The following is a 17,496-nucleotide window of genomic DNA, read 5'->3' as shown; positions in this document are numbered from 1 at the left end:
GTAATTTACAGAGAATAAATTTGAGTATATCTTTCCTACTCACTGATTTTTATATTTTAAGAACTATGCAAGGAATCTTTTAAATACTAATCTTTCTTAAAGAAAAGAACACATTTCCATACCAATAATTATCCATTCTAAGTGATAGAACCTTGGATGCATATTTAGGAACTGAACCTTTCATTTCTAAAGGGAAGCAGTTGACACTTTAAAAAAAAATAAAGCTTTCAGAATAGGAAAAAATTAATTTCCTTATTACCTTTAACACCATGAGAAAATAAAGAAGCCAGGTTGAGAATCTTTTGTTCCCTAGCTTAAGTTACAGTTAATTCCATAATGGTATGGGATATGCTTCAAGTTCAGATTTTTTTCTCATTTTCTACTTTGACTAAAACATCCTGCATAAAAATAATTTCTTAAAAACATTTAAAACTAAGTACTTTTATAAGCAATTCTACTTCATATATATTTGAACCAAGAACTAATTTTAGAGTAGAATTTGTGAATAACTATTTCAATGAAACTAACATTCAAATGAATTTAAAAATAGCCCAAACTTAAGAGGCCGCATTTGTTTCACATGCAAGACAAACTGATGCTTAAGATATAACAATATAGATCATATATTTCATATTCTTAAAAATAAATTTCTAAAGTTTTGAAATAACAGATACTCTCATCACCGATTCTGAAATCAATCTCAATTATTCTTAATTGGCTTCTCTACCTATTTTTAAGAAAACAGAAACGTAATACAGAATTCCCAGACTGATGTACTTTTAAACATACCACAGCAAAATTCTGGGCTCAGCTGCCTTTGGAATCCTTCATTGCTGGAAACAGTCTCCAACGACAATCTCCTTCCAAGCACTGTTCAGCCCCACAACAGAAAGTTCTCTCCACGCCTGCTTTTTCCATTAGCTACAGGGTTACATACTGAATGCCGCACAAAGCTTGTGACTGGAGGGTTTTTAGACAACTCTTTAAATGCCTGAGTCTGAATAGTGATTTTTTTAAAAAAGACAACTCGACTCTTTAGAAGAATATCTCTATTGTTTATTACTTTATTTTAAGAAGGTTGGTTATGGGGTGCCGGAGGGAGCTGCCTTCATGTGTCATTGGTTAATAGTGTCTACCTATGATTCACCTAAGTGACATTTAGCCCTATAATGTCAGTGACATTTTGATAATTTTATTGTCAATTTTTAATAATTTATTGCACTTTCTATGTTATTTGAATGAGCTGCGCAGGTTGGCATAAAAGGTAGGAGGTATCTTTCAGTCTGAATAACAGAGGCCTGGCAAACAAGACTTTTTTTATTGGTGAGCCACATAATGCTGTATGATAGCTGAGTGGGGTACACTAGGAATTCCTAGGTAATTTTCAGCTTTTCATGGAAATTGCCTCATTTTCTTGTTCAGTATAGAAAGGTACAATAGAAACCTTTGTAATTTCTGAAAAGTCCTGTGTCTGTCAAACCTGACATTGCATTATATTGGCTTGGGGCTGAATATAATGAAGTGACTGTAATATGAAAAAAATCAATCAATAAATGAAACTGAATCTTTTGCCCCTGCCTGACCCCTCTTGGTTAACATTCACTTGATGAGATGCAATGGAGGATTACACTGATTTCTGTCAAGAAAGCCTCCAAAGGACAACCTGAAATAGGCACCGAAAAAGCACTTACTGGATATGGCCTTGAGTTCATCGATGGACTTAAACACTGATTTTCCAGTAAGCTCACAAAATAGAAAAGTTTTTCATGCAACAGTCTGAAACTTTTAAACAACAAATGGTAGATGACTGTGATCCCTGTGTTTAAATTGCCTGTGGCATCAAGGGATGAGTAAAACGATATCGTGCCCATGACAGGGACCCTCATCTGGAATCTTAATATGTAACTTGCAAAGACCTCAACAGCAACAACAACAAAATCTTTTTAATTCCACAAGCATCAGAAATTATTTAATAAATAAAAGGCTGATTTTTGTTGACATTGTTTTCCGTTGAGATTAGTGATAGCTGCTCAAAATACTCATACTTTGATGGACTCGTGGTAAGAGTAAGATGTCTGCCTGCCAAGGTGAATGGGAGGACACCGGCAGGGGAAGAGCGACAAGGAGCGGGAAGGGGCACTTTACAGTTTATCAGGATCTGAGCACAGGAGTCTTAATCTTATTATATTTTCTCTTGAGCAGAAAACATCAAGGAGAGCACAATATGCATAGTCCCTACTGTACATGATCAATCCGCAGTCATGCAAACATGTTCTCTAACCACTTGATATACCTGGTTTGTAGCTTCTATGGCCCTTTGTGCACCTGTATACAGCACAGCACAGTACTTAACTCTGTGGTGGCTTCTGTATAACTCCTGCTACCACTTACCCAACTGTATGATAACAGGGAGGCCACTTTTCCATTATAAGCCTCCATTTCCTCACCTATGAAATGGGGGTGAAAACAGACAATATGTTTTTAGAGTTGTTGTGAGGTCAAAAGAATATAGGTCTTCAACAAAACCCCTGAAAGGTCCTTAATAAATGCTAGCTGTTTAACTATTTAATCTTATCATGATTAATGGTCCAACTCTCAGTTCTGTGGTCCTTCTGATATACACATAACCTGAAGGGCCTGATAATCTGGTTACCTCCATATCCGGGAGGTGGGAGAGTAATGAGGTAGCTTTGACTTTTAATGTCTTCAAATGACATTAGTTTTGATCTGACTTCTCTAGCTGCCTTCATGTCTAAACAGTTAGAAAATAAATTTACTATGAATCTATCATTGATCAAATGTCTACACATCAAGTAGAACAATTATCTGTACAATTTAATTGGTATGCTCACACCCTAATAATATACTGAATTTACTTTCACATCCCGTAAACATGTAAAATTTCTGCAGACAAGTTACTGCAGCTCTCATTTTAGAGCTAAAGTTTCCCAGGGATGCTTAGGAGATAGATTTCCCAAATGAGCTCTTCAGCACTCATGGGGAACACCCATAAGTTGGTGATTGGGGGATCCTGCTGTGTGTCTAATTACCAAGATATTAGTTTCAGGAGAGAGAAAACATGTATGGCATCTTGTTTGTTTTCTGTATTTGTTATGAAATAAGACTCCCTAAATAAACAGACACATTTTTTCCTGTATAGTTTTTGAGGGAACTAAAGATCTGTCCCTGCAGATCCATCCCTTGTGCCAATCTACTCCAATAATTAAAATATCTCCGAGCCTGGATATCCTGGTATATGCCCTAGACGCAGTTGTTGGCAGCTGTGGGAACTTTTGTGGAAAAGGTAGGTAGGCTGTTTTTATTTTTATTTTTTCTGATTGACAAGGGGAGTTACCATACTGTGTAGCAGATGCAGCTGACAATATTTAGTACACTGATTGTTATGTAATCCCAAACAATATACACCTTTTCCCTATTTTTGCTGAGGTTTAATATTAAGTTTATAACAGACCTCCTGTCTATTATTTGTTTGTTAATACAAGAGTGAATTACAAACAGGTAAACCCACTACTGGGATGTTGTGAGTTAGCCACACAATTATTAGAATGAAGAGCTGCCTACTGCAGAGCAATGTTTTAGGGCTTAGAAAGGTATGATTAATACATGTGTGTGTATTTCTCACAGTTAACTACTGAACTGGAGTCAGAGAAGCACAGGGTTCTGGAGTCAAAGAGACATACAGGCTACAATGCAGCTCTGTTCCTGCCTGGCTCAGAAACTGGGCTAGAAACTTACCTCTTTAACCTTATTTTCTCCACTGGTAAAATGAGACTATTACTTATCTACTTTCATTAAGTTACTATGAGAATTACATGAGATGTGGGATACAAAGACCTTTAAACAGCTTTTGGTTTGTAAGTGATCAATGCATATTAGGGGGACTAACTGAAATGCTACCTATGACGGTTACCAGGCTAAACAGGTAAAGTCCTGAACTGCTCTTGTCTAGCCAGTGTAGCAAAGTAGACAAACACGCTTGGGAAACAGAACCATCTTATTTTAAATCTTAGTTCAGTCATTTACTAGCCATGTAAAATGTAAAAATAGAAAAGATAATATAATACTTGTGGCTTAAAATTAAGAATAATTGAAGTAAATATGAAGTAATGTGAAATAAACTTTATGCCATTTGAATTTTGCCATCCAGTTATAAACACTATAAAAATGTGCTGTACATAATTCTAAGCATTTCTCAATGAAAAAGAGCTAGACATTTTTATATAATTGGTATGAAACTTCATATATTGTTTTTTGTAACCACCTTATATAACCACACTGGGGGAAGAGAGTATCTTTCAACTGTCTTGTTTGAAGGCATTTCTATTTTTAATTTCATCTTTTATTCTTGAACATTTAAGTGCTTTATTCCCTTCCATTCCTCACAAATTACAGTGTGAGAAACATCCTTAAACATAATTATTTGGGTTAACATTTAATTACATTCTCTGGATAAATTCCTAGAGTGGGTCAAAGAGCAAGATTATTTTAAGGCTTTTAATGCTTGTTGTCAAATTGTATTCCAGAAAATTTGGGTCAATATACACACCTACCAGCAAGAAATAAAATTGAAAGTTTATATTTCAATTCTGGGTTTTATCTTGTTTTAAAATGTTTTCTAATTTGGTTTAAAAGAACATTGCTTACATTTTTATTTCTGCAGTTATTAGTACTGCTAATCATTTGACATAATAAAATTATATTGTTTTTCAATAATTTTTTCTCTTGCTCTTATTAGTTATGTAATTATGACATCTTTGCAGATTAGGAATATTAGCCATCCTTATATACATGTATATCCCAGTATGTCAGCTTATTACCATGTGTAAAAGCTTATATCTTACTTTTAAATTTTATTGTAATTTTAATACTGATTAGTATCTAAATAGTCAAATCTATCAAGCTTTCCATGATTAATTTTATTGCTGGTTTACAGAAGCCATTTAGAAGGGTGATTTTTTAAATTATGTGACTTAAAAATATGCATATTTTATTTTTATATATTAATTTAGAATTTATTAACTATTTAGCCCTTCAATTCTTTTTGGTGTAAGATGTGAGGGAGGTATCTAAAAATATTTTAATTCCCTCTGAATAATCGACTAGTTCTTCTGAGAACATTTGCACATTTTTTGAAGGATTGATATTTCTTTACTGAGTTACCTCTATCATAACACACACTTTTGGATTTAAGCAATCCACAGATAATGTGGAAGAATTCTGGAAAATCTTATACTAAATTTTCTGGAAAATATGCACTAGCAGTCAGCTAGTATAGAACATATTCTCACCAATTTCTAGGATGGGCTTCTGAGGGTTAAAGTAAGCATTTAAATGGCATAAAGGAGGGAGATGCCTCCAATGATCACAGGGAGGATAATACCCTCCTCAGTATCAAAGACTCTGCAGAAAGACCAGGTATCCTTTGGGCTGTTGGAAAAGGAGTTTTCTCAATACTAGGCAAGAAGATAAACTTAAAACACTGGCCAGAGAGATGAATAAACCAAGATGATTTGCTCTATGTCCATATTTTATATGAAAATTAAGTATTAGGGTATCATTTCCCATAATGCTATTATTAGACATAAGAAATGTGATTTCAAGTCCTAAAGTTAGTGAAGTATTAACATTTTCCTTAGAAAATAACTACCACAATAAGTGCAAATAACCAACATTTAATTTGATGTATAATTTTGTCAGTTAAAGCAGTCATATAAGGTCAAGTTCGGTCCTTTAACTTGTAGTTTGTCATCATTATTCCCCAATTGCTGGGAAAAATATGCAAGTTCAGAATATTAATCCCTATATATGACTTAGAGGCAAAGAGCCACGAAGGCAAGTGAAATAGTAGCCAATGCCCACATGAAAGGTACAGTATAAAAGACCACAGAGGCCATCTCCCTCTCACCTTCTCCGCCCAATGATCAGTGTGTCCACTCTTAACAGAAAGTTATTCCTATTATCAACTGAGTTAAAGATGAACACCATCTGCCAATGCCAGCTGATAGTCAAACTGAATGCCCTTGTGATTTAAATTTAATGAACTGCTAAAATATTCATGCCAAGGTTTTCCTGGTCCATAACCCCTTTTCTGTCTAATTTGATATCCAACATTCTGTAAGAGGATGCACCACTGTCATTTGGAATATAGATTCATACTCCTAGACTCATTACTAGCAACATCTGTAGTCATTGTTGGCATCCCAAGAGATAGTTGCAGCAGTAAACTCTTCACTAATGGCTACAACAGAAATCATGGATTCTGCTTCACAAGTTTATTCTTTCTAACCCAGATTAACTGTAGACACTCCTTATACATTGTTCGCATCTAGAGGCCTCAGCTGGTATATGAGGATTGGCTCTTTGACAGAGGAGGATTTTGCTTCTGAAGATCATCCAGTTGGCTACAGGACCTTATCTTCAAGTGTTATTCACAGTGCTCTCTATGTTAACATGACAGAGAAAGGTGATACTTACCCAAACTATTTAAAAAAAATCCTTCTCTACTCAAGAACTTTGCTTGCAGACAGCTCAGGTACTCCAGTCTATGAATTTATAAAATTGTCGCTTTTCTTACATTACAGATTTGCTTCCTGGATTTCTTATCCACACAACTGTGATGGAACATTTTTGCAAAAATGTTGAAATGAAATGAACTTGCTTTTAAAAAATTAGTTCACTACTTTTATTGGGTGTTTGTGATTTCTGCTAACTATACAAATATAGTTCAATTGAAAGTAATCTTGGAATTTTGCCCTAATTTAATGTTATCACAAAGAAAGCACTCTTGTAAGCAGCATTTTAAAAAAAGGTAATTTTCAGAAAGTTTTAGATGGGTTGCCTAGTTACCACATGATTTAGGTTAAGTGGATAGAATGAGCATGATGTGAAAAAATCAGGGACAATTTCGCAAATATTCCCAGTAACTGATAAAAATATCACTTTTTATTAGCAGTCATTGATACCAGCCAACAGGCTACCTTTTAACGTTATGGGTGTCTCCATTAGCTATTGCTAAGAAACAACCACACAAAACCACGTTTTATTTAGCTCATGATTCTGTGGGTAGATTGGGCCAAGCCTGGTAGTTAGTTCTTCTGGTTTCAGCTGGACTTTTTCATGAGTCTGTGTTTCCTGGTCTTTGCCACTGAATTTCTCATATCTCTGGCTCAGTTGGGCAACTGAGCTCACTAGGTTCTGGACCACATAGTCTCATCTTCTGGCAGACCAGCTCTGACTTGTTCACCTGGTAGAGGCCGAGTCCCAACAGAAAGAATGGTAGTGCAAGATCTTTAGAGTATAAAGTTCAGCGCTGGCACATTTTTACTTCTGTAGCAGTCTATTGGCCAAAACAAGACCCAAGGCCAGGCCAAGAGTTTTCCACCTTTTGATGGGAGGACCTGAAAAGTCTCATTGAAAATAGACTGGATACAGAAAAAAAAGAACTGTGGCCAATTTTTCTTTATAAATTTAAGTTGTCTTTATTTATATGATGAATGCTGTCCTCATCTAAAAAACAATGACATTTATCTTTCAATCTGTCTTTCAAGCATAACTAGAAAATTCATGTCCTTTTTGATATCATACATTGACACGATGTAGTATGCAGGATGCAAAAATCAATTTAATAGGCATTATTAAATAATTTCACACAGATGTGGAATCTTGGATAAATGGTTAAATTACAGGTGAATATTAGGTGTGGGCACATAGATATTCGTATACACCAATGAACTCAACAGAAAATATGTTTGTGCTGATTTCTAGTCATCAATTTTCTTTCTGTGAATCTTCAAATATCCAATTCCAAATCTTCCTGCTCTTGGAGAAGGGCTTTCTCTTTCTGAATTTTCTCCAACTGATTTTTTTCTAGTGTTTTTCCAGTTGCCGCTTGTTCATTCAGCTGTTTGATGGTTTTCAGCTTCATGTTACTGATTTTTTTTTTTTTGGTCTATCTCAGGGTATTATGATCAGTTTTCTATCTACCACAATGCCTCTGAGATATTTAAATATGGTTTCTATTATAAAGCTTCAGGTTAGCTAAATCTTGACTTACCCCACATGTAGTGTCATCTCTAATTTCCAGAGCTCTTGGCTTCCACCACTTACACGCATGCATTCTGAACTGCATCCCAGCACCTGGACAGCAAAACCTGCCTGTGTCTGCCATCTTTCTCTGTCCTACAGCACCGAGGTTTGTACATAGCAGCTTACACATAACCAAGGCTAAGTGAGTTTAACCTGCTCAAGTTAACACAATTAGTAAACAGTGGAAATGAAATTCAAATCTTGGTTTATTTGATACTAAAATTCATTTATTCACTAAACCATACCTAGCCTTTCAAAAAAACACTAAAAGTGATGGAATAACCCCCTAAATAAAGGATTACTGCATAATTTTACATTTCAGATTGTTTCTAAAAATTCTGTTGGATAATAAAAATAAATGTGGTGTCTACACATTACTTTTCAACTTTGAGTCCATAGACGCGTATTAAAACTGTGTGCCCTCTTACATTCCCCAACACGATACAGATTACTATTGAGAAAATTGAAAGGTTCTGTAAGTTACAGTCTTTAAATGGGTACTGATAGTTTAATTGACATTACCTTAGGCAATCTCTTCTTGGATTCAGAATTCTCTTTGGGAACAGAATCTTTGATTAGCCGGGATCGGTCATAGCTGGCGTGCTCTGACCCCTCCAAGTCATCCTTATCTTCTCCTAGGGCTAAAAGGAGACACACGACAACTAAATCTACTCTTATCCTTTTTCATTTTCTCTCTCTTTACACATATTAATTTTTCTTTTTTCCAAGTTTTTCCAAGGCTCAGACAAGTATAATTTTCTTATGACCCACCCATCAACAAGTAAGCCAAAAAAATTTACCAACATGAGACCTTGCCTGTTAGTGGATGAATACTGACACTAAAGTAACTTTCATAAGAATTAAATGCAACTCTGATACTTAATGTACTTAAGCTTTTTGAAAATAAAATTAGAATTTTGCAAATTTTATTGGACATCTCCTCTTCTGAACTTGAAGGTAGAGATATTTGTAAGAATTCAAGATTCCTAAGCATTTATTTGCTTAATTAAAAAGCGTTTGTTTGATGCCCTGGCCAGTGTTGCTCAGTGGTTAGAGCATCAGTCTGTACACTAAAGGTTCATGGGTTTGATTCCCAGTCAAAGGCACATAGACCTGGGGTGCAGGTTCGATCCCTAGTTGGGGTGTGTGCAGGAAGCAACCAATTGATGGGTCTCTCTCACATCAATGTATAGTGTCTAAAAATCCAGGAAATGCAATTATTAAGAAATATAGACAGAAAACAAAAACATTTAACAACTTTCTGCTGGAGTAGACAACAGGATAATTTGTTTATGAGAAATGAAACTGTTGCTGTTCTCAGTAGCAAGGAAGACATATCCCCTTAGCCCTGCCGGGCGTGGCTCAGCGGTTGAGCATCGACCTAGGATCCAGGTGATCAGGGTTCGATTCCTGGTCAGGGCACATGCCTGGGTTGCGGGCTTGATCAATGACTCTCTCATCGTTGATGTTTCTGTCTCTCTCTCTCCCTCTCCTTTCCTCTCTCTGAAATCAATAAAGATATATTAAAAAAAAAGAAAAAAAAGACATAGCCCCTTAAAAAGGAAGAGACAAATTGGATTTCATCAAAATTAAGAGCTCTGTGCTTCAAAGGGCACCATTCAGAAAGTGTAAAGACCATCCACAGAACGGGGAAAATGTTTACAAATCTTATCTCTGATAAGGTGTGTATATGTGTGTGTGTGTGTGTGTGTGTGTGATCTTACAACTCACTAATAAACAGACAACCCAGATTAGAGATGGACAAAGGATCTGAATAGACATTTCTCCACAGAAGATACACAAGTGGCCAACAAACACTTGAAAAGATGCTCAACACCATTAGCTATCAGGGAAATCCCTATTAAAGCCACAATGAGACACCTTCACACCCACTAGGATGGCTATACTGCCAGTGGGAATGAAAAATGGTGCAGCTGCTGTGGAAAAGGTCTGGAAGATCTTCAGGAGTTTTAACACAGAGCTACCATATGACCCCACATTCTACTTCTGGGTATGTACTCAAGAGAAATAAAACTGTAAGTTAACACACACAAGTAAATTTGTACACCATTGCTTATAGCAGCATTATTCATAATAACCAAAAAAGTGAAAACATCCAAATGTGCATCAACTGATGAATAAAGTACAGTTTGTCCATACAATGTATGGAAAGCTACTCAGCAATAAAAAGGAATCAAGTACTGAATAATGCTAAAAGCTGGATGAACCCTGGAAACACTTTACTAAGTGAAAAAAAATCAGTCACAAAAGACTAAATATTGTATGATTCCATTTACATGAACTCCAGAATAACCTAGAGACAGAAAGTAAATTAGTGGTTGCCTATGGCTTGTGGAATTGGGGCATGAATAACAGGTGGCTGCTAATAGGGATGGGGTTTCTTTTTGAGGTGATGAAATGTTCTAAAATTAATTATAGGGATGGGTGCAAATCTCTTTGAACATACTAAAACCTATTGAGGTGTACACTCTGCATGGGTAAATTGTATGGTATGTGAATTATTTTCTCAAGAAAGATGTTATATTTTAAAAAAAAAAAGAGTCTCAAAGCTTAAGAAAATCATTTAATATGTTGAAGTAAGGAGCCTGATGTAGTAGAATTAGAACTAATATTGGTTTCAGCAAACCCAAGTTAAAACCCTGGTTATGTCACTTATTAACTTAATGGCAGTGGGTCATTTGTATTTTCTTAAGTTGAAAATTTGAAATAATAAAATCCTCCAATTCCAAGGAGTAACTAGGATAATATATGTGACTTGAAAACACCAGGTACTGAAGAAATATATATTCCTTTTCTTTGGCCTTTCCTTAAATTCACTATTTGAGTATTTAGGAATCTACAAAACAAGTTATGTAAATTGGGGCTATCAAAAAAGCCCTATCTTCCATTGTAAAGCCTAAGTGGATAGGACACAATGCAATTACCTTGAGTATGCCAACAAACAACTTAGAATTTAATTATAAATCTCTTTTACACTCATCAATAATATGATTTATGATAAAACTTTTATTGAGTTGATTGGAAATCCATTAGGTCTTCTAGATTTTCTTTGTAAACTCAGCTTAAAGCTTGAGTGGACGAATCAGTATAGCCGGCCATTATGTTTGCAACATAAACCTCAGAGCCATCTCTGGAAGTGCAATTTTAATAGCCAGAGTACTCCAGCTCAATCATTCTTCTTTATTACACTGCCATTTTTATGTTGTTACTCTGTTAGATTATATTATAACTGCTGGAGCATCTGGAAATGGATGAAGTGACTTTTGGACAATGTTAACTATTGTTAACTATGCATGAGTAATTTTATTAGTTGACTTCACTTTCTTGAACTTCTGCAACCTTCCCGTTGCTAATGATAACGCACGTCATGGTTGCCAGAGTAGCGGAGGCTGAAGATTAAAATAATAGTCATAATGGCCTAAGAGTTTTATCATACTTTGTAATTTATATATCACCTTCAACATATATATTCTCTTACTTGCATCTAACACAAGCTCTTAATTCAATTCAGCTCAACCTCTATTTACATTATGAAAAGGAACCGAACCATAATATTAATATCACAAGTCAGCAAACTGAGGCACAGATGGTGAGTAGTCAGTAATAGAGATAGTACCTGAAATTGTATGTTCTGACTGCTAATAAATTCCATGGTGTTTAAAATTATTATTCTACCAAAATTTCCTGTAATGGTCTATATGTGGTTTTTACTCAGTGGTTAAAACATGGTGATAATGAAGGTCCAGGCTTATTGTTTGTAGGTTCTATGTTCTCCATACCACTATCATTGTTCTAAAGTCCTGACACTGGCCAGTTACAGGGAGGAGTGGTACTTGGTGACCCCACCATTAAACAAATCCTGCAGAGAAACTGCTTTCCACTGTGTCAGTGTTTAATCTATCTACCTCCCTTCTCCCACACATTCACCCAATCACTATTATCCATCATTGAGTAGATTGTATCTGCTAGGCAATATGAGTAAGACAGATATAAACAGCAATAATCACCACCCAGCAAACTGAGTGTAAACAGTCATATCCAAAGTGCTATGATAATAGAAAAGAGGAAACATCTAAATGACTTTGAGTGTCAGGGAGGACTGTGCATAACAGCAATGCTAAAAAACCATTCCCCTACTCATTAAAAACAGTGATGATTACTGGGTCTTTACATGCTCTACAAAAATGTTTTTCAACACAATTTAAATTTAAAAAAGGACATAATTAGATTAGGTAGTCAGTGAGAAAAATAACAAAGTACTGATTCCAAGCAAGTAAAAAACATCTCAGTGATGAATGATATCATAGATCTCAAGGTAATGAGTGAATTCTACAGTGGACTCTCCAAAGATGTGAGTGGTCAATATCCTCTTTGTCTTTCATCCATTCATCTGTCCTTTCACTGATCCTAAAATATTCTCTGAGCAGGTACTCTTCTTGATTCTGGGCTACAGGTATCAACAAGACTGACAAAGTCTACGTCCTTTGGAAACAGAAAGAGGGAGAAAAGTAATCCACATAATTGCAGGTAATACTTAAGTACTACAAATAAAAATAAATCAAGGTTAGGAGACACAAAGTGAAGCTTGTGTGATTCCTCCTTCTATCAGTGTAGGGCCCTAGGATAAGAGAAAGCTTATTATGAACAAGGGACAAAAGAAATTTGGGTTGGCTGCAGCACTGTAAGTAAAAGGAAATCAGGGATGGCTTAGAGAGACCAGGCCCAGGTATCTTTTAAGGCCTCGGAAGCCACAGTAGAGAGAGTGCATTTTAAATGTAATGGGAAATGTGGAGGGATTTGAGCAGAGAAATGATGAGGTTTAATTTTTCTTTTATTGGAGTTTCCTGTAACTGCTATCAGGAGGCAAGAGTTGGAGCAGAGACCAATTAGGAGTTATTGCACTAGTCTACCAAGAGATGGTGGCAGACTGGACCGTGGTGTAGCAGTGGGTGTAGCTCTTGTAGCAGAAAGTGGTGCACAATGTCAGGTTCTGAATATAATTCCAGAATTAAACCCAGATAACTTATTTAATGTGTTTAATACACAATTGAAAAGATTTACAGTGACTGTAAGGCTGTCACAACTGGAAACAATATGCTCTTTCTGTGCAATTCCCTTATTTCTATGATCTTAAATAGACTGGCAACATTAGTTGAAAGTTCTTTTTTATACCATATTAATAAGAAACACTGTTGGAAAAAAAATCATGAAAATTGGTGGAAATTATCTAATATTACAGAAAAGCAAAATCACCATGTACTCATTTGACCATAACTGTTTTAAGAAGTAAAACCAATGAGTACTCCACCAAGCTACACTATTGCACTTATAGAAAGCAAACAGATGCCTTAACTATCTAATATAAACCACTTCCCTAGGGAGTTCTGTTTCATAACATTAGCAAAAAATTGATTTCACAAGATTACACAGATGTATATTTTGGTTGGTTGGACTCTAATTATGTTAATCTTAATGAGCCCTATTTATTTCATTTCAGTTACTTGAGTTACTTGATTTTACAGCACCATGGGTATGGGAAGAATCAAGCACTGGTTACCTGTTAATACAGATTTCTCTGGCCTGCATGCTAACAAGAAAAAAGGGTGGTAATAGTAGCAGGGCTTCTAGGATTGATGGACGAGATTACTGTCTCATCAGGATTTCAAATTTATTGTCACATGGATCAGCACTTTCCAGAATGATTGTGTGTGTGTGTCTGTGTGTCTGTGTGGCTGGGGGCATGGGGTAAAATGGTGCCCTGGCTTTGTGAGCTACTCTATGAAAAGTATAATTAAAGGAATGAGAAAAGAAAACCAAAGAATGAAAAAAACAACAAAAATTCTAAACCTAGCCCGGCCGGGTGTGGCTCAGCGGTTGAGCATCGACCTGGGATCCAGGTGATAGGGGTTCGATTCCCAGTCAGGGCACATGCCCGGGTGGCGGGCTTGGTCCCTGGTCAGGGGAGTGCAGGAGGCAGCCGATCAATGACTCTCTCATCATTGATGTTTCTATCTCTCTTGCTCTCTCCCTTCCTCTCTTTGAAATAAAGATATATTATCTTTGAAATAAAGATATATTAAAAAAAAAAAAATTCTAAACCTATCAACCTGATTAGCTTTCTTTAATCATTTATCTCCAAAATATATTTACCATGAAATGTTACCCCCATTCTGTCTTTTGGCTGCTGCCATCCTGATATGTATTACATCTTGTAGAGCTAGTGTTGTATGGACATCACTAACCACTTTTCACCATAGAGTCCTTTGTTCCTATTGTGATTAAGAGAGAAGGCAAGGGACTAAGACTTCCTGAGGTGGAATCTCAGTTCTCCATTGGTTAGCTATATGGCATTTGGCAAATTATTTCATCTCTTAAAAAATCAGGTTTCTCATTTGTAAAAAAAGACTGATTATAGTACCTGATCAAAAAGATTGTTATGGGAATTGAGATAATGCAAGTAGAGAGTTGTGCAGTAGGGTTCAGTAAATTATTGATGTTCCTCTCTGCCATAAGAATCACATTTTGGTAATAATAGGGACAGCTGGCTAGTGAAGATATCTCTAAGCTCAGCAGAATTTGCTGTTGAAAGACAAGCTTAGTTACTACATAAAGCAATGAACAGATATTTGTTAAACCTCTATGATGATGTGCTAGGAGCTGTGATTAAGCTACGCCTCTTTATTTAATTCAACAGCCTTGCAAACTATGGATAATTTCAATTTTCAAATGAAAATTCTGATGCCCAGAAAGGTCAATAATATGCCACAGTTACACAGCTAGCAGGTACTAGAATGGAGATTTGGCCAATGCCTGGCTGGGAAAATAGCATTTCATTCATATTATAATACAAATCCTGGTGGACAATCTAAGTGGAAATTTCCAGCTCTGGACCAATAAACTGTGAATATTCCTTCCTCTATAGCTCTAATTTTGAACAATGAGAAATATCAATCCTCAGTGACCACATGCAGTTCACTCTGCCACAGCATGAATATTCTCATGGGGCAGTTCAAAGTAGTTCACTGTAAAAAAAGAAAAGCCATTAATTAGATGGATCAGTCAGGTTCCAAAAATTATATCAGAATCTGTTGATATGTGGAAATCCCCATGCATTAACCAACCCATGATAGAACCTGGTAGTCTCAACTCTAAATGAAAAATTAGAGAATGTAACTTTATTGAATTTGAAAGAGACCGTGTATTCCTAAAACACTCATGTTTTATTAAATTACACTCCTGTTATACTTGATGTCATTTTGCTTGACCTCTTCTTAAAGATGACTTAAAAATATACATTACAGATATGACTCTAAAATAGTATTTCCCAGCCAGATGCTACATCCGGATGGATTCCTAGAATACTTAGTGATACTAGAGTCAGCTAGAGCTTCATTCTCACCTTCATTATAAAGGCAAACACCTATGAGTACATGTTTTAAACCCATAAGGAGCTGTGATGTTTCTCTAAATTGAATAAATGATAGAATGATGCTGGGAAATGCTCAAGTATTAAGTCTGAAGTACAATGTCTGGAGAGATATAAATACAAGTCAAGTGTGTCAAATAATTGAGATATAATAGAGCAATGAGGAGAAAATATGGAGATAGGGGATCTAATTATATTAAGTGTTTAAATAAAATTTTAATATTTGTGATGAGCTGTCATAAACAAGAAGCATGGAACTGAATAGACAGGTTTGCATGACTAGAGTGAGTGTCAGGCCATTAATCAGTACAAATTAGGGAGAATTATTAGGGATAGGTGACCTGTAAACCCCACCACCTGAATGAATGTTCTGGACAAGGTTCTTGTTTTCTTCTCAGAAAACAACTAACCATAGTAACCTCTTTCAGAACCAGTTACCATAGGGAAGACCTTAGTGCTGTGAATGTGTTTGTTCTGATGGAATGTTCTTTTTTACATTGTATAGGAAATGAACCTGCCTGTGGCTGTCTCCCTTTAAGTAGGAAACTGAACAAGCCAGCACTGCTCCTAGGCCACACACACAAAAACAGTCTTATAAGCAACACGATGAATTTGCAGCCATTCGGAATGCTGTTGTGAGTAGCACAGCTCAGCATTAAACAATCAGAAAAAAGTTCCTTAACGGTGTTCCCAGAGAGAAACCAAGAAAGAAGTTTTAGGCTACATATTTTTAAACTGGCTACACTTAATATTTACCTGGGGGATAGTTAAGAGTATGGATACCAACTGTACTTCCCAAACCATTTAAAACCGATTCTCTGGAGTTGGGACCCAGAGAGGTTTAAAAGCTCCCGCGTGGCTTGAATGCAGAGCCGGGGCTGAGAACCGCTGATGCAGGCAAAGGGGGCCGGACATTGGCGGGCTCCCTGATGAGAGCTCAGAGCTTAATTTCTGTAGGTTATAAATAAACTGACTCCGATGTTGTAAAATAAGTGCCAGGGCGCAATGTTATCACTTTTGATAAATCTTGGCTGTATTTTATTTGTATTCAGTTCATGACGAGGAAAAGCCCCAGTTCAAAGGCCTAGATCAGAGGCAACTCCAGCAAGCAACAGATTTAAATGTAAATCTTGCTCAACTAAAGAAAACCTGGCATGATGACAGAGAAAGGCCAAAGAGGAAGCCAGGTAAACTTGTCACTGTTATAGAAAAGGTAAATAAAAAATCACATAGCCTACTAATGGAGGGTCAAGATAGAACCCTTCAGTATCGATATTACTACAAATACTGGGTGACTATCAACTAGTTTCAAGTTTCAGCTTTTGAAAACTGCGTAGAAATGTGTGCTATTTTGCTTGAAATACCAGCATTTTTCCTACTTACCAAAAAATTCTGATGTGAACATTTTTCTTTAGACATTCTTATTCCATAATAGTTGTATATTTTGTTTAGAGGAAAAAAAGGAAAAAAACAGACAGCAAGAAGAATAAAATAGCTACATGAGATACTATTAGCTAGCTCTTTTCTAATACATTTTAAATTAATAATTAAAGTGAGAGGAGATTTATATTTATATTTAAGCTCTTTTCCTCCACTTAGCAACATGCACTAAATGTCCCACAAATTTATTAACACCCTGTGATATTCTACCATGTAGATGTTTTACAATTATTTTAACTACTCCTCTATTCCTAGAATAAACCATTTCTAACGTTGATAATTACTGTAAACAAAGCTGTGAGGAAACAGGTATGTTTTAGGTTTTTGATATTATTTTTCTTGGAATAGATTTTTTGATGTAAAAATAAATGTTCCTAAAATACATGTTCTACCACACAGGTTTCCTCATTTTGTCCATAGGTGAAATACCTCATCAAAGAGCAGTTTATCAACTTGTTATAAAGCAGCAGAGTTTAAAATGGCTGAATACATCTCAAGTTTGT

General features: G+C 35.9%; 1 protein-coding gene across 1 annotated transcript in view; it reads right to left on the bottom strand.

Moving 5' to 3' along the window:
* Nucleotides 1–17,496, bottom strand: part of ANO3 (anoctamin 3) — a 161,787-nt gene that overhangs the window by 104,214 nt on the left and 40,077 nt on the right. Inside the window, exon 4 of the mRNA XM_087821792.1 lies at nucleotides 8,629–8,747. Within this exon, the coding sequence (XP_087677918.1) occupies nucleotides 8,629–8,747 (119 nt within the window). The remainder of the gene's footprint in view (nucleotides 1–8,628; nucleotides 8,748–17,496) is intronic.

The sequence above is a fragment of the Miniopterus natalensis genome, chromosome 11 (assembly GCF_054644295.1).
Source record: "Miniopterus natalensis isolate mMinNat1 chromosome 11, mMinNat1.hap1, whole genome shotgun sequence".
Classification (NCBI taxonomy): Eukaryota; Metazoa; Chordata; class Mammalia; order Chiroptera; family Miniopteridae; genus Miniopterus; species Miniopterus natalensis.
Note: the sequence above shows the minus strand (reverse complement) of the source record. Positions and strands in the feature narration are given on the sequence as shown.